We start from the raw sequence: 21,095 nt of genomic DNA, 5'->3' as shown, positions 1-21,095 counted from the left end.
TGGTTGATCTTGCAATATAAGTTTGTTTTTTTCTTTTAGAAAAGACTGCAAGAAAATTTCAGCTTATTTGGTTATGTCTCCGTCTTGGCTTTGCTTCCCAAAGTGAAATGTAAATCTACATTAGTGGGATTGGTTATCCATTTTTTTTTTGTTTCATTTTTGGACAAAACAGAGGATTTATATTTATGTGGCAGTACTTTGAATTATTTACCTCTGTCCCCCTCTCTCTGGTACGCTCTGCTTGGATGACATCACTCCCTGGCTCTTGCTGCAGCCGATCTTAAGTTGTAGCTGTTTTGTATTTTCATCTGCTAGTAGTTTGAGCCAAATGGAGGCAGTCGTGGATTGCATGCCTCAGAAAGCTGGGAACTAATACAACATGTTCACTAGCTATTCGTCTGGGCCTTTCTCTTCTTCAAGACCCGATAATCCTTGGTCCATAGAACTGTTGCAGGGGTTAACACACACTGTGCGACTGAGCTCAGAGTTGGCAAGTGATTCTTTTTGCTTGTGTGTGTGAGCTGCCTTCCATGTAATTTACATTATACATAGATGCCATTGAATAAAAATTTAAAAACCACAAATGCAAATCAGCACTCATACAGAAAGAGAAAGTTGTCATTAGAAAAAGAAAGAAAGAAGTTCTCATTAGACTATGTGACTGACTTCTGTGCCCTCTCACTGTCAGACGTCCTGGAACAGAGATCACGATGACACGGCGTCTACACGCTCCGGAGGAACACCGGGACCGTCCAGTGGTGGACACACATCGCACAGCGGTGACAACAGCAGCGAACAGGGTAAGACACGAAGTTTCTACCACATCATTTGAAGAAAGTGCAAGCTCATAACTTCTAGTAACTCACAAAGAGGTCAAAGGTCATGGTCAGGTATATAGAGACACTTCTGGACCTACCTTGCTCAAGGACACATCAGCAGAGCAGGAAAGAAGTGGCAGATGCCTGGTACCCACCTCCACAGAGACGTTTCTGTCTTTCTGGTGCCACCCTGGCACTTGCTTGTTGCATGCTACAGTCCGTTAGCATGAAGTTAGCTTTAGATCTAAGCATATAGTATTTGATTGTGTGCATTTGCATGTATTAAGACCCAGACTCTGCAGTTGATATTGTATTAGGTTGTTGACCATAGAGAACTCTTTACCACGTACGTGGCTCTTCTGCACTCTCTCATTTTCTTTCTTGATTCATGGCTGTTTATTCTGCAGGTGTCAGGAATTTTATGATGTTGTCTTATGAAAATCACCATAAAGTTGTGATTTTAGTGTTGTTTGAGTGGTTGCATGTAGATCTTTACGGTAGCTGAGGCGCAGAAACAGTTCACATACTTCTAAGGACATTATTAAATACAGCGCTCACACAGAGTATGAAGACCTGACAGGTTGGAGATGTTTTTTCCCATGTTAATGACTGGTCTTGTCTTTAAAGGCACACACATTACTACTCTATAGTAGTATCCATCTGTATTATCTATCTATAATCTGTGCGTTCGGATAAATTCTGGAATAAAATTATCTGGATGGTAAATAAATGTCCATTCAATTTTATTAAAACCCACTGAATGTTTTATGTATTGATATTCTGTTTAGCCTCAGATTTAAAAGTTCTAATAATCGAGCCCAGTCTACATTTACTCTTTGACCACACAGAACAACTCTGCTGAGGCCTGGTGCATATGCATTTTCAGAATAAGTGTGTGTGTGTGTGTGTGTGTGTGTGTGTGTGTGTGTGTGTGTGTGTGTGTGTGTGTGTGTGTGTGTGTGTGTGTGTGTGTGTGTGTGTGTGTGTGTGTGTGTGTGTGTGTGTGCGTGTGCGTGTGTGAGAAAGGGAGTCAGACAGAGGGAGAGGCAGCAGTGGGAGAATGGGTTGTGGGTGGTGGTGGTGGTGGAGCAGCGTTGCAAACAAACTGGCGGCAAAAAAGCAACTTCATATATTATTGAAGGCGATGTCAAGGCAAGCAGTTTGCAGGGTTGCCAGTGCCAGGAGGCAGAGCCTGGGTGGGAGCAGAGAGCGCCGCCATGCCTTCCACTGCCAGCGAGCAGCCATTTATATAGTGAACGCACACTCTCTGTCTCTTTGTCAGTCTCACACTTTGTCTCATATTCTCCATCTTTCAAATGCACATTCTTTCTCTCTCTTTCTCACACACTGTTAGTCTTTCTTTCTCACTCTTCAGTAATGTCTGACAGAGGAGTTCAGAGACTGAAAGGTACAACATGAGTTGAGAGGAAAAAAACAAATTGTGGAGGATGAGAGACTGAAGAAGGAAGAATTTTATAGACTGAAACATGAAGACAAAGTAATATTGTGTGTGTATGCATGCTTCTGATTGGTCGCTGTAATGAGTGCGGTCTGTGCAGAGTTTAGGCTCCTGCTTCAGCGACCTTTGCCCTCTATTGACCGAACTGACACCTCATTTTTCAAATCTTTCCAATTATAGGCCCACTCCATATGTTGGCCCACATCCCCTGACTCTGTCTGCCTCTCTCTCTCTCTATCCCCTCGTCTCTCCTCTGACTCTCCCTGAGTATTGTAGTTTTTTGTTTGTTGTTGAAATACATTTGATGGTAAAATGTGAGATAGTGTGTGTATTTCTGTGTGTGACGGCTTATTGGATGAGGTGCTTTGATTTGTCCAAGTGTTGCATGAGGGTGCATGTAGCTTCTGAAACATTCTTGCTAAATTAGAAATAGATTCATTTAAGATGATTAACAAGTTTAAAAAATGACCTAAAATCAGACATTTTCTTGTTTTTTCAGTTTTATTGCCATAAGTGTCTAATGTCAAACAAATAAAGAGTCAGTGTGTCATTATTTTATGTAAAACTTTTGCATCACAGCTGAATTTACTGACTTTATTTCCTTTTATCGTTTCTATATAAAATTGCATCAAATGTTTTCCACAATTAATAAGCTCCTATTATCTTAACCTGTCTGTTTGAAAGCCTTCCCATAAGAGTGGACGCCATTATAGCAAAATCTTAATGTCCATGGTTTTGGAATGAGATTTTTAACAATGACATTCATGTAGAAACACACACACACACACACACACACACACACACACACACACACACACACACACTCAAACAGTGTAGAGCTTCAGGACACAGTGACAACAGTAAATACCGGGGGACATCTTGGACTGCTTTCAGGTTTATATGGGTTAAGAGCTATCACTGCCACGTCATATTGGTTCTGGCAAATTGTGTGTCAGTCACTTGGTAATCCCAGTAAGCTGGTTATTTATCTGTTTGGCATTTTGCTCACTCTCTCCCCGACAGCTTCTCCCCACTCTCTCCTCCCTCTCTCTCTCACTCTTTCATCTTTGCATCCTCCCTCTCCTTCTCCAGTTCTCCCTTGTCTCCCTCCTACTCTCACGTCTCTCTTTCATTTTGCTCTCAGTCGGTTTCTCTCTCCTCGTGTATCCCCATGCTTTTCTCTCTCTCCTCCCCCTTTTTTCTTCCATGCCTCCCACTCGCTCTAAAACACTGCATTTGTTTATCCTTCTTCTTTTGCTTTCTCTCACCTCTTTGTTGCTTTCATGCTCTCCATGATCCCCGTCTGTTTTGCCTCCATTTTTCACATCTGTTTTATTTCTTAGTTTTTTACTCATCTTCTCCTGCTCTTTCTTTCTCACTCTTTTTGCTCTTTTTCTTTATCCATCTCTTATTTTTTCCATTAGTCTATAACTTCATACTTTACTCCCTTTATTGTGTAATCTTACTTCTCAGTTTTCACTTCCTTGTTTCCTGTTTTTACTCTTCCTCTTTTTGTTTTTCTTTTGCCTACCTCTTTCCTTAATTCCTTTTCCTGGTTACTCTTATTTCTGATCTTATTTCCTTCTATATCTCTCTCTCTTCTGCCTTCTCACTGACCTTTACTTCTGTCTCTCCCTTCCTCTTTCTTCATTTTCTTCCCCCATGCCTGTGAAGCTTCACAGCTGATGGGCATCTTTCTTTTACTTATTCTCTCCTTTTTCCTCTCATCCGTCTTTCAGTCCACGCCTTTACTCCTTTCTCCCGGGTCTATCAATCCATGTTCTCATGTTTTCTACACCACCTCTTGCACTTAATCTTTCTCTAATTCCTCCCTGTTTCATTCTCTGTTGTCCAGCCCTTATTCGCCTTTCATCCCTCCATCCCTTCATCCTTCCCCTCCAGCAGAGCGAAACAGCTCTGAGGAAGGATGCTGGATGGTTGAGGGCCTTCAACTAGTGAACTCCTTTCTCAGCCTTTTTTCTGAGGCTATCCCTGAGACAAACACATGCTCCGCTGTGCCCCCTTCTCTGAACAGTTCACTGCCCACTGGTAGAAAAATCTACATCTCCACCCGGAAACCAGTACACTAAGATCTGTAGGAATTGTGAGAAGGTCTCTGTGTTATGTAACAGGTCTGTGTGTGCACATTGTTGAGCTCAGTTGGAAATAAAACAATGGATAATGTGATATTTAATGATAACTCTTAGGCCTTTTCTTCATCAGCAGATGTTTTTCAGTGTCTCAGTGACAATGTGAGCAATTAAAAGAAAATCCTGTTTTATTTGTACATGTGGTGACAATGCTCATTCTGAGCTCTTAGTTATGGTGTTTATGCTTTGACCACAATGCCAATGGTATTTTTTAGCACTAAATTCCTTTGACAGTTTTAAAAAAAAAAAATGAAGGGAGGATCACATTTGCTTCACACATGTCATTAAAATGAGTCCTGGGTGTCTCCTCTCTCCCTAAAGAGTAGACAAAGAAGAAAGGCTCTTATTTTTCTCCTCCCTTTCTCTGGGATATCTTTGTAAACATCCAGCAAGCTTCGACAGGGAGAGTCGGAGAGCTGCCCTGTAGTTAATTAGTCCCACTCTATTAGCCCATCTGTTTGCTAGCTAGTTCCTACCAACAGACCTCTTTGTTTAATACCCAGAAGTCCTCTGGAGGAGCCTCATTGTGGCTGTTGTGCCTTGGATCATGCATTTCTGTGAAGAGTAATGCTCGAAGGGCAGAGGAAAAGCTAACAGATCATATAAGTCTGTGATGGGGGTGGAAGGGGTCCCTCACGGACATGAGCGGGCCTTCTCTTTTTCTCCTAGTATAAAGTAGTCCTCTTTGCCTGTGTGAATTTGTAAGGACACCCTTTGGCTTCTCCGAGGGCCTGGTGTGTGAGGGAGACAGAATAACATTCAGGCACTGAATTGGGCAGCTGCAGAGATGTGGATGTGAGTCGAGCAGAGTGGAGCGTTTGCTGTGTTTTTGAAAGCTACAGGGTTTCACTCGGCTTGTCAGAAACATCCAGGGAGTGAGGCGATGACTGATGATATTAGATATGTATCACCAATTACTCAGCCTGTTTGTAAAGAGTAGAGTGTACTATGCCAAGCCAAACAGCTCCCTGTAAGGCTGTGTTAGCGTCTGCATACATTTCAAGTGTCTGAGTAGTGTCCTGAGGTGTCTGGTTGTTGGTCAGATATCTAACTCTTAGGGGTTTTTCTTTGTAATTGGAGTAATGTTCATAGCAGAATTTATGGTGATATTTGCCATTTGATTGACCTAAAGTGGGGATATGTGCATTTTGGCATATTTATAGTATGTAATGATTAGAGTGAATTTAACGTTTATGAAAAAATCATGATAGAAACGTGAAATATGTAAAAGACAAAAATAAAGCTGAAATACTCTGTGAAGCAAAATCTAGAGAAAGAAACATTTGCCCACATAGTTACTGGTCAAAATCCCAGCTGGGATCATCTTGGTGGAGGATGTGGCTCAAGGCCTCCCTCTTCTTCAGGATGTGGCTCTAAAAACATTTGGATAGTCAACTTTTCTGGTTTGATGTGTATTTGAATACCACGTAATAACACAGCTTTACCCCATTCGTTCTGAATCACTGTTTATAACCTCTGCTGGCTGTGAATTCCCATCGATCAGGCTGGAATATTCCTGATGTTGTCATTCATCCTTCCACGCTCCGACCTCTATGCCCTCCAACAGGGTCAGGCCACAGACTAGCTATTGCTTTCTGTCGTCTCATTGGCCAGTCTCCATGGCCGGGGCGGGCAAACAGGGGCATGGACAGGGGTGCCAGGCAATCAGAAGCTAGATCTGCCTCGTCCAATCACTCGGCTTTACGTGGCTCCCTCAAAGTCACTGATTAATTGGTCCGATTGTCCAGCAGACTGGAAGAGAGGACTGAGTGTGTCTGTGTGGTTTGTGTGTTCCCCTCCCTGACTTGCTTTCCTGGGCGCTGCTTTCAGTTGCAGTAATCAGTTAAAGACTTATCATTAAATGAACCAAAAGCACTTTAATAAGTAAGTTTGAGTGTAAATTTGGCAGCTTGCAGTTTCAAAATTCTGTTTGTATTGTTGCATTTTAATGGTGGATAAACTATCAGATAGTTGGTGATCATAAAGTGGCCAGAAACTAATATAAAATCACACATCACATATCAAAAATGTTAATTATCTTTGGCCAAAAATGAAAAATGCATAAATCTGTAAAATAGGAATATAAAACTTAATACTTAATTTTGTGTGTAGGGTTGTCTAGACATTGTCTAGACGTTATTGAGGTAGTTCCTCGGTCCGGTAATTGTCTTACTGGTGTCCAGCTTTCCCGGTAATCTGTTTAAAAGTGAGGCTCTGTGGGTAGATAAAAGGTATGTGGCTCCTTGATTAGTCTGCAGTCTGTATTACTGGAGGTGTTGTGTGTAAGTACAGTAGCTGGCAGACTCAAACGCGATTCTCCCTTTAATTTCCTCAGAGACCGAACATGGGGAAAAGAGAGAGAAGGACGACAAAAGTGAGAAGAAAAAAAAAAAAAGATGAGAAAAGATGTGAGAGTAAGATAAGGAGGAAGTTGTGAATGCCGTGAAAACATTTTGAAGCTGACTGGAATAGTGTGTGAGTGTGTGTTAGAAAATTGTACAGTAAGTGAGGGAAAGAGAGAGAAAGACACAGCAGTTATCCCTGATGAGTGTGTTAAGTGCTGCAGAGTGTTTTTAGGGAGTGTGTTGAGGCACATGCACCGCTGCTAGAAAACAGCAGTATCTCCTGTTGTTCCAGAGGTGAAAGAGTTGTGGCTGGGCCACCATTAGCTCACTCTGTGTCCCACAGGGATTTAAAGTAGAGAGTGTGTAAACATGTGTGTAATATCTTCAGAGTAACAAGAACATGAACCTAACTTTCTGTTCAGATGCTGTTTATGAAAAGCATAAAGGCAAATGCTTCTCAAAACACCTTGAGAAATCCTTCGCCAGCGCGGTGTTACTGGTAGCAGTGTTCATTCAGGCTGAACTAGATTGACTGCATCTCAAACATTATTATCTGTGGTTACCTGGGAAAAAGATGTTTGGCCTTTCAGTGTCCAATCACAACCTCCTCTCTCAGATTCACTGAGATATTTATGACCTTGCTCTAACACGGCAGCCGACGCATCAACCAGCACATATTGACTCGCTTCACAGAAAATGATAGCCCCTGATGACTTTTTATTGCTTCATAGGCAAAGTTGGAGTGGCCTGAGCCGCTCCTCAAAAAGAGGAAATTGTATCAGGTTCCCACAGCGAGGGGCCAGTTTGCCTTTAGGATTAAGGCTGGTGTCACCCGGCCGCTGGGGTCATGTGGAAGAAATACAAGTAAACAAAATGACTTTCTCCAGTCTCTCCTTTGCTCTTGTCTGCTTTACCCCTTTTCACACATGGACTGATCTTCTGCTTTGCCAGTCAGCTTCACTAAGTTGTGTTTTATTGGCTCAGAGGAACAACTTATCTGTGAGAATGTAATCGTCATAAAACGGCTTGATAAGAATGTCAGAGGCTATTTAACTGTTTGACTTTGGGATTTATGTGTAGAGTGTTCCTGAGCATATTTACATATCATCATGTCAGCCCTAAATTTCACATATTGACTCTATGTCTTCATTTTCTCTCATAGCCTCTGTCTCTTTTCTTACTGTCTTTTGCTCTCACCATCTCTGTGTTTTAGTTTTCTAATGATATTCAAACAAACGTCTTGCCCATTTTGAAGGTGAATAAAATGTTTTCCCCGCTCTCTGTTATTTTGAATCGCCCCCCTGCATTCATTCTGTCTGCCTGTCTCTGTCTGTTGGTTACATGTGTGCATGTTTGCATGACCAAAGAAATGCAAAGTCTATCCCAGGCCATTACAATATGCCTTGTGTGCAAAATTTGCATGAAATACATATTCATTCATGACACGTGTGGACATGAAATAGCTTCTCTCTCACCTTCTTACTCTGCCTTCACTTGGCCTTTGTGCTTGTTTAGGATGTGTTCTGTTTGGAAAGTCTTTCAAGTGAAAACACTGGTACCGTTAATGACTGTCATTTCTTACAAAGCTAACTGTATTGCATTTTATTGTCTTTATTTTTTCCCATCAATGCGCTCAGATCACACCATGTAGTTTGGTGCTGCTCCAAGACAGAGTACAACAGGCAAACCAGAAAGGTTCTACTTCATTTGCTCCAGTGAGGGAATGCAAGCGGGAGGGAAATGTATCTTTAGCTCTCATGTTATAATTGTGGCACGCTAATGATGTAGACACATTCTCGCTGTCTGTTTACAGGAAGCGCTCTTCTTTAATTTGCGACTGGCGTGAATGCCAAATGCCTATATCTAATTACTGGTGTTTGCTAAAAGATACAATTTACACACACTTTTTGCCTTGTAGAGATGACTTGTGTGTTGGGGTGGGGAGATTATGACAAGAAGAGTTAAATCTGTAAATGTGGTAAAGATATGGCTTTTTTCAGTTTTATCTGCACAGTTTTTGAGTCCTGTTCCACTTCTGCTTTACCCTTTTAAGCATGAAGATGTTTTCTTTCAGTGAATATAAATTCATAATCTGTATTCAAAAAGTGTGAGCCAAAGACTCCATTCAGGTTTATTTCAGTTTGAAGCACCATAATTTGCACCATTCTCGTGTAATCATGTCCTAAAAGAAGATAGCACTTTTGTCAAATTACTGGATATCTCCTTTTGGAACAAAATTCTGTAGCTTTGCACATGTTGTTTGCAAAAGTTGAAGTGTGGTGATGCACTTGTCATGCAAACGAAGGTGGTAAAAAGATGAAGGATTCTCATTCTCTTGTGAAATTATTTGCGTGTGTTCGTGTGAAGGGTGTTGTGTTCTTGCCATGGGAACTGTGTCATAGTGCAGAATGGTGACAAATTCCACATTGTCACCAGTTTACGCTCTTTATTTTGTCTGTTTTTAATTCAGATCCACACTGGGAACCGCATGCACACACACACACACACACACACACACGCAGACGCAGGCTCAGGCTCTTGCAGACAGAAATTGCTGTGATTCTTAATCGTGGCACAGTACAGGTTCATAGGGAATCTGACAGTGAAATCACAGCGACTCATCACTGACGTGTCACAACGCATTACATCTGGCTGATAAAACAACCTCAAACTCTCTCTCCTCTTTCTGTCATTCCTCTTGCTGCTGTCTGTGTCTCCCTCCTCCTCCTGCCTTGAAGAGAAGCTGAGCTCAGGGCCCAGGAGGCCTCTGATCAGATAGATGTTAACTTTTCAGGGAAAACCCTGATAGCAGGCTGGAGAAATCAGACAATCACCTCTGCTACGGGATAACATAACATTAGTGAAAGACCCGACGAGTTTTTTTTCCCTTCTTTGTACAGTCCCTAGATAAAAAAAGCTCCATTTAACACTTTAAAAAGAGTTCATTTCTGATAGATATGTGTGCTTGAAGAACGAGAGGGGCTACAGCGGGAATGGGAGGAGGGAGGGGTAGAGCAAAGAGACAGAGACTTTGTGCAGTAGAGAAGCATTGTTTGGCCCCTGGCACACACCAATAAGCAACTCACATACACACATGCACAGAGCACCAGTGTTTATTTGAGCTTTTGATAAAGAGATTAGTCCCATCATCTTACTCTCTTAAGCTAGCCGAGGGGGTCCATGTTCAGGAAATCCTAAGTTTCCTCACACATGGGCTCATAAGAGAACCTGGCGCAAGCAATACTTACATGATATTAATACAATTCCTAATGGTCAGATTAATGTGATTTGGTTTCAAAATGAGGGCGGTTTGGTCTGAATGGTATGTTTTTGTAGAGATATTAAAGGAGGGAGACAAAAAAACAGATGGAGGTAGAGAGAAAGTTAGTTATAGACACAAAAATGTGGAAACAGAGTAGTTGTGCCAGCTGGGCTGTTTTCTCCTCCTCCTTCTTTCTTTATTAGCCCTATCACAGTGGTTGGAGTCCAGCTTAAAGCTACAAACAGCGAAGTGCTAATTTTAGCCCCCAAAGAGGATAAGGATAAATAGCTTGGTGCCAGTTTACCATATGGTCTCCTGCCGATTATATTGTGTCAGGAATAATTTCACCCCACCCCCTACCTTACCCCAACACACACACACACACACACACACACATACAAAAACACAGTCACATATCGGTTGTTTGGAGATGGCTTCAGCTCCACATGTTGACATGATCGCAGAGTTCAACATTTTAGAAAATACATCTCATTGCTCATGAAAGTGTTTTACTATCTCAAGAAAGTCAGATGGTTTGTTTTGTAATTTTCAGACAGGAGGTTGTTACTGCAGTGACGACTTTTTCTTATCCACTGTAGCTTCCATCTGAAACATTTGGCCTGTTTGGTTCACGTTCTCACTTGTACATGTGAGCCCTGTTGAAGAATAAAAATGAGTCTCGCTCTCTCTCTCTCCATCAACACACATGCATATGTTCGCATGTAAATGCAACACACACTCGCTGTGGCCACTCTCCATTATTCTCTTACTCTCTCCCACTCTCTCTCCCTCAAATTGAAATAATTCAATTTATGGACACAGTTCCAGACCTCCCTGGCTAAGACCATTATGCATGGACACCCCCCCCCCTCCCTTTTTTCTAACAAAAGAACGGGAGAATTTACCAGCCGGCTCTCCAAACAACACCCACACAAAGCCAATTTCATGCCAGGAAAACACCAGGAGAAGCACCATTTTTGGTTGAAACTTGCGTCCCTGTGGATTTTTTTTTTTTTTTTTTTTTTAATCGTTGAATATGGGTCGACACTTTCATTTTTGTCAGGGCTTATTTTATAACACCAACATGACACTCAAAACTGCCTTTAGTTATGACATTCAAACCTGGCTTCGGCACAGGTATTGACGTGACCGAATGAAGAACATCAGATGTCTTGAACTTGGTTTCTCAGTATGTCACAGATTTTTATACCTGCAGGAAACAGTTTACAACCATTTGTGCTGTTGCAGTGACATTGGGACCCCTTCATGTTCATATATTTTGTTTTAGTACATTGATTAAAAGCATGAAGTAACCTGGGAGCAGGTTGGAGGTAAAATATGTAATCTGGGCAAAGCTTGACCCAGGGCTGACCCAAACCAAACATGCTACCCCCTGAGGCCTCCTCTCCCTGGTCCTTTTGTCATGGATACCTGCTACAGGGATTCAACTGAGAGATAAAAAACTCAGCAAGTTCTTTTTAAAAGTTTAGAGAGGGAGAGATAGAAAAGAGGTCTAGATAACAAATACCTGCAGGTAAACACAAAAGCAGGGTGGGCCAGGGAGCAGCATGGGCGTTTACTTTGCGTGTTTGCAGAGCAACACTAAGTATGCCACTCACCGTACACACACTTGTGAACACACACATTTGGATGTAACCTGATCGTCCCTTCTCGCTTCAAGCCAGTGAAACTGAAAGAGATGGACAGGGACTCGGGGATGAGATTCTCACTAGAGATAACCTTTGGAGTAAAGGCCTGAGTGGCAGTGTTAAACACACACACACACACATAGTATATATCTAGTTTTCTTCTTTCTCATGCATATATATTGGACACATGAACTCCCATGAGCAGCCCCAGGTCTTTGTTCCACTGAGATTCGGCAGAGGGGTCATACTCTTACAGGAAGTCACCCTTAGAGAGGGCTGCCTCTTTCAGGAAGTGACTTGCAGGGACTGTGCGGCGAGAGCGTCGGCGTCCACGGGTGCATATCACTCCTGTCCACATGGGCCCATGCGCCACAGGAAGTAGGTCTGCTCTAAACCCACTCACTTCCTCTTCCTCTGCTACCATAAGCCTTATCAGGACTGCGTATGGGGAGGCTGATAGGACTACAAATCCCCCACATCCCCACAACACATCCTGTGCCTATCAAGGACACATTGACAAGGAAGGGGAAGAGGAGATGCAGCGTTATATTGGAGGGGGAATCTGCAAACTTAATACTTGTGAAACAGAGGCGTTTTGCAACACAAGTGTGGATTTGTTGAAGAAGAATCCTTTAAGAAGCATCCTACATTAAAAATGCCACACAGCCAGTGCCCTTCACACGATTAACACACACACTGAAAATCAGCTAAACCCCTAAAATGTAAATGCAACCAAACTTATTTAAATAGAGTGGGTTGTTGCTCAGATAATGACTTATCCTGTTTTCCTAACCACCCCTTCACTAACCCGAGCTGGTGGGTGCAGACCATATTAAAACTCCTTCATCGTTCTCAACATTCTCTTATTCCAAAAAAACGTACTCAAAGCTAATGCACTATTATTAGCTTGTGTCACCGCAGGGTTAGCATGCCTGCTTTATCTAACTACGTACTGCAGTTTGGCTGCTACTGATAGGTTAGTATGAGTGGGAAAATCCTTGTGCATTGTAAGTGTTTATCAGAGGCTATGCCATTTAGATAGGTACCATGTGGAAACTGTGCACACAGGCAAAGGCTGTGCTTCCTAACTCTGAAAAATAAGCTGTGAAACTTTAGTTTGGTTAATGGAGCTACACCCCAAACATGAAGACGTGATTACAGACAGAACAGACTGATTGTTAGCACTGAAATGATACATGTTGACTTCATTTAAGATAATTAAACTGGAAGTTTTGATTGGTTGGTAGAAGTAAAACAAGTTAGTGCTGCAAAATGTAATTTCACTAAACGTAGCTCAGTATTTTCAGTAAATTCATGTTGGTTAAAGATCATGTGACTTTATATTGCAGCTTAGTAAAAAGCTACTGAAAGTTAAAGTATCTGTCCTGAGAAAGACGTATTTATAGTCTGAGTTTAATGACAAGGATATTTTGATGACTTATTAAAGGGCTTCCATGAGTGTATATCTAGTTTTCTTGTCCTGAAAATATATGTTTTTACTGAATGTTAGTCCACGTCAAGGTTTCAAAAGGATGTTTCTCTTTAGTTTAGTTGAAGGTTCCCTCTCTTTGTCCCACATCTACATTGAAAGACTTTTGAACGTCCTTCAGCACATCAGCTGACTTTTGGAAAGGACCGCTGTGCCATTGTGCTGTTAAGTGCTCTTAGCTTTTGTTATAGTCCATGTCCTCTCTACCATCCCTTCCCCCTTTCCCTCTCCTCCCATAGTCCTTTTCTCTCTCGCTCTCTGTCCTTCTCTCACTGTGCGTTCGATGTGTGCTGTGTTCGACTGCAGCTCTGTGAGTTGAAGGTGTCAAAAGCTATCTGAGAAGCAGCAAAACAATTGAGAGAGTGAGAAAGCAGCAAAAGAGGCACAATTTCAGGAGTCTGTGTGTATGTGTTTGTGAGGATTTCCCTTCTCAGGCAAAAAATCTGTGGGCCCCCCTCACAAGTGCTCCCATTTGAACTGAGTCTGGCCTTCTATCTTCAGGTTAGAAAAAAAAGAAAACGGCAACACAAAGGCAAGAGGGGAAAAATCAATAGTTACACAGCAAAAGTGCTCAACATGAAAGGGTGAATTCATCGCCCTACACTTTCATTTTAGCTTGTACCGTCTGTCTCTTTCCCCTTCATTCTTTCTCTCTCGACTGATCTGGAACTGGGAATAAAAGGCGGTTGCAGTGTGTGTGTGTGTGTGTGTGTGTGTGTGTGTGTTTCTGTGCGTGGAGGCATACTGCAGTTTAATGTCGTGTCGTTGCCCTGCACTTCAGGCAGTTTCCAGCGTGTCAGGCAGCCTGTGGTGATGACCCTTTACGGGAAAATGGCACAGAGAGAGCAGTCACATTTACACTGACATTTTTGCCATCACCTATGGCTATGTCAACAGGCCTGGTCCCCCCGCCCCCACTGTGAATGGTGGAAGAGCCTCAGTAATAACACACAGAAGCACAGGAAAACTTTTACAACGAAAATGATGATTAACACTGGTCTAATATTTAATATTTCATAAAAGGTTAATCCTGTAGTCTATAAAATGTCACAAACTCTATTAAATACCCAGCACAATTTCCTAGAGCCCAGTGTGATGTCTTCAAATTGCTTGTTGGTTGTCTAAACCTAAACTATTTATTTTACAACTGTATAAAACTAAAGAAACTTCAGACACTGAATGCTTGAAACTAATTAGGTTTTTTAGCTTGACTAATTGATATTGATTTCAGCACTAAAATTGGCAAACCAACATATCCATCTAACTCTTCTACAGTATCGCATGTTAATATGAAACACATGGAAAAGTATGCAGAAATGTCCACTTTCATTCAGCATGAACACTGGATACAACAATGAACTCAAACCACTCAAATCTAATACACCTGAGGTTTTCATGCTTTTAACTAACTTAAAATAAATATAATTGCTCTCCTTGGTTTTTTGTTTTGTTAGTTCAGTGCTCTCTGCATCTGGCTTCTTGATCTCCTCCTCATCAGATCACCAGAAATGGAAAAAAAAAATAGCTTCAAACTTGACACAGATTTTCACAACAAGTCTCCAGTGTGCTTTAATTACAAATAACCCTTGTAAATGACTCACCCTTTACTGTCATTATTGAGTCTGTCAGTGTTATCCACAAAACTGTCATCATCAAGTAACAGGCTTTGTTATTGTGATTTAATGTAATTACATCAGTGGAATTGTATTTGATTACAGGAAGCAATTACTTAATTCTCCCCTCATTATTTACCTGGCAAGCCCCATTATTTTCTTTTGCAGTAATGACAACTTTTTCTGTCTACCTGATCTATTTATTTATTCTGTTGTCGTGTTGTCTGTGTTTTACAAAGAGCAGTCTATGCTTCAGAGTGATATGATCCAAATGTGTTGGCTGGAGTTTTGAGCAGAGATCTGAGAATAGTGGAGTGTCTCTCTGGCAAACGCAGTAGGGAAGTCTAGACTAGCCATGTTGTTTTGTCGACAGCGCATGTCATTATCTGCCGACTAGTAGAGGGGATTTCTCTCTGTCTCTCCTCCTCCTCAGGAATAAAAGGGAGGCGAAACAGCATTGGTCACAGAGAGTATTTTGTATTGAAGTATGTGCGTGTATGTGTGTGTGTGTGTTGGTTTCAAATACCTTAGTATTCATTACTGGAAAGTTGCCTCACGGAAGAGCCTAAGAAAAGGTTGCATTTGAGTGTGTTTGTGTATATGTCTGTTAGTAAAGGGATTGAGGCTTTTAAAAATGTGACCCTACCATTGAATCGTGTTGCAAGGAATTCCTGCATGTTCGGAATATTTGGAAGTGGGAGGGGCTCCGGAGCCATGCAAAGGGAACCCCCCACTGCCTGCAACTCCCCCTTAACTCCCCCTCCCCAAGTCTAGAGCTTATGAATGGCCTGAATACAATAAACGCCACTTTTTTCTTTTCTGCCTCCCTCTTGCGAGACCTTCTTTGCCCCTCTGAGGATTTCTGAGAATGTAGTGTGTGTGTGTGTGTGTGTGTTTGTGTGTGTGTGTGTGTGTGTTTGTGTCTGTGTGTGTGTGTGTGTGTGTGTTTGTGTGTTTGTGAGTGCCAGAGAGAAAAATGCACTTTAGTGAATCCACATCAGGTTGTGCATTTTGTGTATCATGTTTTGAATTTGTGTGTATGTATGAATTACATCGCGGCCAATATGTGATGTGTGTATCCCATGTGGAACAGGAGAGCAGGCCCCTGAGGCCTGGGCCTTGCCTGGGCAGCCAACCCAGGGTCATGTGAGCTTTCTGGGGTGTGAAACTCTAGGAGTGGCCCATAAGGGATCGGCACTAGGTCACTCGCACTCAGAGTGAAAGACACACTTGCAGCAAATAACCCTAAAAAGCAAAGCAGTGTCATAAACTCAAAAGACATATCCCCACTCTGTTTCACTCTCAGTCCATCCACAGCCTATAAAACCTTACAAAAACATCTCACAGGTTCCACCAAAAATGTTTAGCCATATGTGAATGATTCTTTGTACAGGATCTCACTCATGACATCTGGCATAAAGCTAATGCTCATAACCTCTATTCCCCAACTCAGCAGTTCTTCAATAACGAAAAAAATGAGAAAGCTAAATTCTCTTGCATTGTGCTAGGAGCGACATGTTTGCTGTTTGATGACTGACTGGTGAATCTGTAGCTGTTAATTTGCCAGGCAGCAGAAAAATGGCTGACGCCTGAGAATGGCATGTGTGCCCGCACACAGGGGGCAGGTAGTATCAATCTGTCCTACGTTGAAAGATGGTTCATAATCAGATCATAACAGATTAGCCTAGATACTGCTTAATAATGTCAGGGTATGCCTTGAGACACAGAAGATGGAGACAAAGAGGCAAGAGAGTTAAAGAGGTAGATAAAAAACATCAAGACTGAGGTTATCAAACACTTTGAACAGATTAGGTTAAATCTGAGCTGTCTTTACTTAGTAAAATATCATGGTTCACTTTCAGTTTGATTTCAAAAGGAGAACTTTAAACATATAGGGAGGCGAGATAACAATGCCTCACTCTTACATCCCCAGCACTGTGCAAATATCTTCTAACCCTGCCCCACACTCCAGCAGACAGCGAGAAAGAGGATAGAGGAAAGTAATGAAGTAGGAAGGAGGAGAAGGCAAGAATGAAACATGAAGTGGCAGAAAGACTTAAATAAAAGCCACCGAGGCTGAATGAGCATAAAAATGACTGTTTAGCAAATGCTAACGAAGCTAGTAGAAGCTAACCTAGATTTTACGTCATTATCTGTTTGCCCACAGTGTGTTTGTGCACAAGTGTGTATTTGTGTATACAGCGTGTGAGGGGACTAATAAAATATTCCTTCCCTTGGTTGGCCTCGGGGCATTTCAACTGCCCCTGGCTCCTTCCAGTCACTGGCCTGCTCGCTAATTGCCACACACACACACACACACACACACACACACACACACACACACACACACACACACACACACTATTCAGAGCTTCTGTGGCTGGAAACATGCATAAAGAAAGACATAGATAGACACACACATACAGACAAATGCACAACCATGCATGCATTCTTCACACACAAACATGCACTCCCACCACCCTGCATTGATTCACCCCTCTCCCCCATCCCAGCCCCGTCTCTTACTAGTTGCAAAGATGTTGTCATGGCCGATCAGTGGGCCAGGCCCAGAGTTGTGCCTGTGGCTTTTCCTCATGGGGAGATTGGAGCTTGCTAGTCTATCCGCCCCATGCTGTATGCAGCACAGGGTTACAGCCTGCTGATGCTCTTAATGAGCCTCGCAGCCTGTATATAGAGAGTGACTGACTGATTCATTGGCTGACTGGCTTACTAGCTGCCTGGCTAGCTTTCTGACTGACTGAGTGAATGGCTCATTGGCAGTCAACGTTGCTTTATGACTGACTGATTTGCTTACTGGCTGATTAGCTAGTTTACTGGCTGGCTGAGCACCAGAGTGGACGGTGTCTGACTGACCAACTAAAAAGGCTTATTGGCTGATTGATGAACTATGACTGAGGACTGACGTCACTGAGGTCAGGTTGAAATTAATGTGGATACATTTTAGGTCCCTGCTCACATATCAGGCGTTTGTTTTTCTGCACACTCGTTCATACAAGAGTGCAAAACATTTTTAGACTGGTCTGGGGTCTGGTCTGGAATGTGCACAAGATATTTGAGCCATCAGCTTTACGGGCCATCAGTGGATGAGCGTCAAATGAAGCAACTCTACATGAGCCGCTGAATGTGTGCTGGACTTTCTGCCATTTTCACAATCTCTTTGATTGCAGAGCACATTTACAGACTGGACCACCAAAATAAAATTCCATGACAGGGAAGTGTTGCATCACATGACAATGATTCCTCTGGATTTTTTGGAAAGTCCATGTAGTGAAAAAAAATCACAACTGTTGTCTCATTTTTCAAACAGTAGCCATCATAATAATTTAAAATCATCTCTAATTATTGTCTAATTGTAAAAGTTTTGTGGTATAAAATATAAGCTTCAAAGGCCAAAACAGAGAAAAATAATTATCTCCATTCAACTGACTGAGTTGGAATTTTTCCCATTGATTAACTCCAGTATTCCACACAGCATCCCTCTCCTATCCATTATTTTCAGCCCCCTCATCTCCTTCAGTTTGAGCTTACACTTTTTCTCTCACTTTTCCGCTCTTGCTGAATATTCCACATCCTTTCCTCCCACTCTCCTCTTAACCTCCTTCACCATCGCTCATTCATTTTCCCTCCTTGCTCTACCCTCCCTTTCTTTCACAAGCTGAGGTAAGACCATTGACATTTCCCCAACATGGCTGCCAGACACAGCTTCAACACCTTTCCTGCCTCACCCTCACTGCTCACTCCCACAGTCTATCTCCTTTCCCTTCCCTTGCATGCTGGGGTTAAAGAACAGCAGAAATTAGCCCCAGACCTTGCAGAGGTGATTGGTATCAAATTGCAGTGAAAATGGAAATGCCAATAAAATTGACGGCCCTTTCCCAGCCCTCCTCCTTCCTTTTCCCCTTCTAGGTAAAGCAAGTGTCTGTAGGTCAGACTTGCTTAGAATTATTTGTAAGAGAAACGGATGAAATGCTCCCTGGCTTTAAGCCTAAAATCTGTTATATTATGGTTAATTTCTTTTTTCTTGCAAATCTATTTTCTCATCACTTTGTGTAAATGTATAGAGGAACCTCAGGAGTAAATGTAGTGATTGTATGCTCTTTGATTCAGTGATATGAAGTGACATGGGCGGAGACCTCTCTCACATTATGCATCATTCTGGTTTGTCATTAATTATTGATTAGCCACAGCTCTTTGGGGTTGTTCCTTTATCCTGTAGTGTCATGATTAAAAATTTTAATCATAGTTACCACTTGAACATCGTTGTTTTTAAAATAACTCAGTCTTTATGATGTACCTCTTTAAAGTATTGCTGATATAGTGCAGCTGACCTTACACACATTTAATAGTATAGAATAAAATAAACTCAAACTAGGGTTAGATGGGATTATGTGATAAAACTGTAGCAAGAGTAGAGGCAACACACCCCAAATCATGTACTTTGTCATGATAGTTTTCTCTGAGCATCTACACTTTTATTACTTATCCTGTGCTTTCTCTGCTCCCTTTGTGCACTCTCTTCCTTTTCCCCCCTCTTTCTTTCCCCTGCTCTCCATGCTTCTCACAATTTCTCACCTCGTCCTGAGCCGGCCTGCTCACCCACGCTTTCCTACTTACTTACTTGCATGCATACTCACTCACTGACTCGTTCGCTCACTCGCTCATTTACTTACTCACTCGCTCACTGAGCTGGTTCTTTGGCCATTTGCTTCTGTTTTCCCAACTCGCATGGGACAAGCCCCTAGGTTTGTTATTGTAGGCTTTGCTGAACATGAGCCGGTCTTTACGACGGATTGAGAGCATTTGCTTCCAATGAAAATCTGGTCTTAGATTACAGGACCTGGGCTCGTCTCACTCGTCTTTTCCACCAGGCAACGAGGCATAGAGGGGAAGAGAGAATGAGAGACACAGAGCGGTGGGTGTATTTTAGCCCTGAACAGTAGGCAGAAAAAAAAAACCTCACTTGTTAAACTCAAGCTGTGTTTTGTCCCAGGCTAATGATGTACCTGAAGCTTGTGATGTGAGTGTGAATTTAGACAGAGTGAGGTGCTGGGTAGAGGTATTGTGTGCGTGTGTGTGTGTGTCGTGTAAAAACAATCAATACCTAGATTAGTCATGACAACCTAAGTAGATTGATTGATTAAGTAAAAATGGCTAGTTCTTGCGTTCAGATGTGAGGATTTGCTGAACTTGAATATCTTTGGCTTTTTGGATGCTGGAAGTGGAAAAACTGAATTTCACAACAGCACCTAGGGCTCTGGAAAATTCAAATGGGAATTTGTATTATTGTTAATGGCTGAACCATCAATCAAATAATGTGAAATATAATCAACATCATGAATCATCCTAAAATTGCTATGCAAGTACATAGTTGAATGTAGAACTTGAAAATGTGTGTTTGTGTGTTTGTGTGTATTGTACATATACATGTGTATTTAAAGGATTATCCAACACAGACACAGAATCGCCGGGGCGATGCTTCAATAACTATTTGACTGAGTCAAATGCAGTCAAGCTCTTGCCTGAGTCCAACTGTTGACCGTTTGGTGATGTTACAGTAAGTCCAACCCTACCACCAGCTTACTTGCATATGTGCATTATTAATGTGCAGTGGCTGGTGTTTGCATCAGTATCACACCATCTATGAAAAGCAAGTTCTTGTTTTATCCCTCCCCCAGCCTCTATAGCGACACCTCCACTTCCATGCAGGGTTCATTAAAAAGCCTTCAATATGTGTGCATATGTATCGCCTTCTGCCAGAACAGTCACACAGAGAGAGAGAGAGAGAGAGAGAGTGAGAGATAGCCAAGAGTGTTGTTTCGTATGGATCGTTGAGAGCCTGTCTCTCCTAATGGTGTATATAATTCAGGTGCCCTCCAGGCATGCTTTCAGGAATTCTTTTGCCTGAGGTAATGGGGAGCAAAGGCCTGGGTTTTAGGCCCTTGATTATTCCATTGATGTGGCAGGCTGGAAAAAAGTCATCTCCAACCGGATTAGCGCCAACATCCCCATTAATTATCGATGAATCTGGGGCTTAGGATTTAGCTAGGTGCTGGGTGTCACCCTCTGCAAGTTAGCGGAGCGCGGGCCTGCTTGAATGCAGTTATCTACTCCCGCCACAGTGAATAGACCTAGAAGCTTTAGAAGTGCTTTGTGTGTAATCAATAAATAACTGGATTCAATTCTTTGCCCTGCTTCTGCATTTTTTTCTTCTTCCCTTCCTTCCTTCCTTACTTTTAGTTGAGAGAGCGGCAGTATGGGACAAAAAATCAGTTATCAGCTACTGAAATTT

General features: G+C 42.1%; 1 protein-coding gene across 1 annotated transcript in view; it reads left to right on the top strand.

The window, feature by feature from the left end:
* meis1b (Meis homeobox 1 b) overlaps positions 1-21,095 on the top strand; it is a 74,832-nt gene that overhangs the window by 14,223 nt on the left and 39,514 nt on the right. Inside the window, exon 7 of the mRNA XM_026308773.2 lies at positions 689-800. Coding sequence (XP_026164558.1) covers positions 689-800 — 112 coding nt within the window. The remainder of the gene's footprint in view (positions 1-688; positions 801-21,095) is intronic.

This window comes from Mastacembelus armatus, chromosome 15 (assembly GCF_900324485.2).
Source record: "Mastacembelus armatus chromosome 15, fMasArm1.2, whole genome shotgun sequence".
Taxonomy (NCBI): Eukaryota; Metazoa; Chordata; class Actinopteri; order Synbranchiformes; family Mastacembelidae; genus Mastacembelus; species Mastacembelus armatus.
Note: the sequence above shows the minus strand (reverse complement) of the source record. Positions and strands in the feature narration are given on the sequence as shown.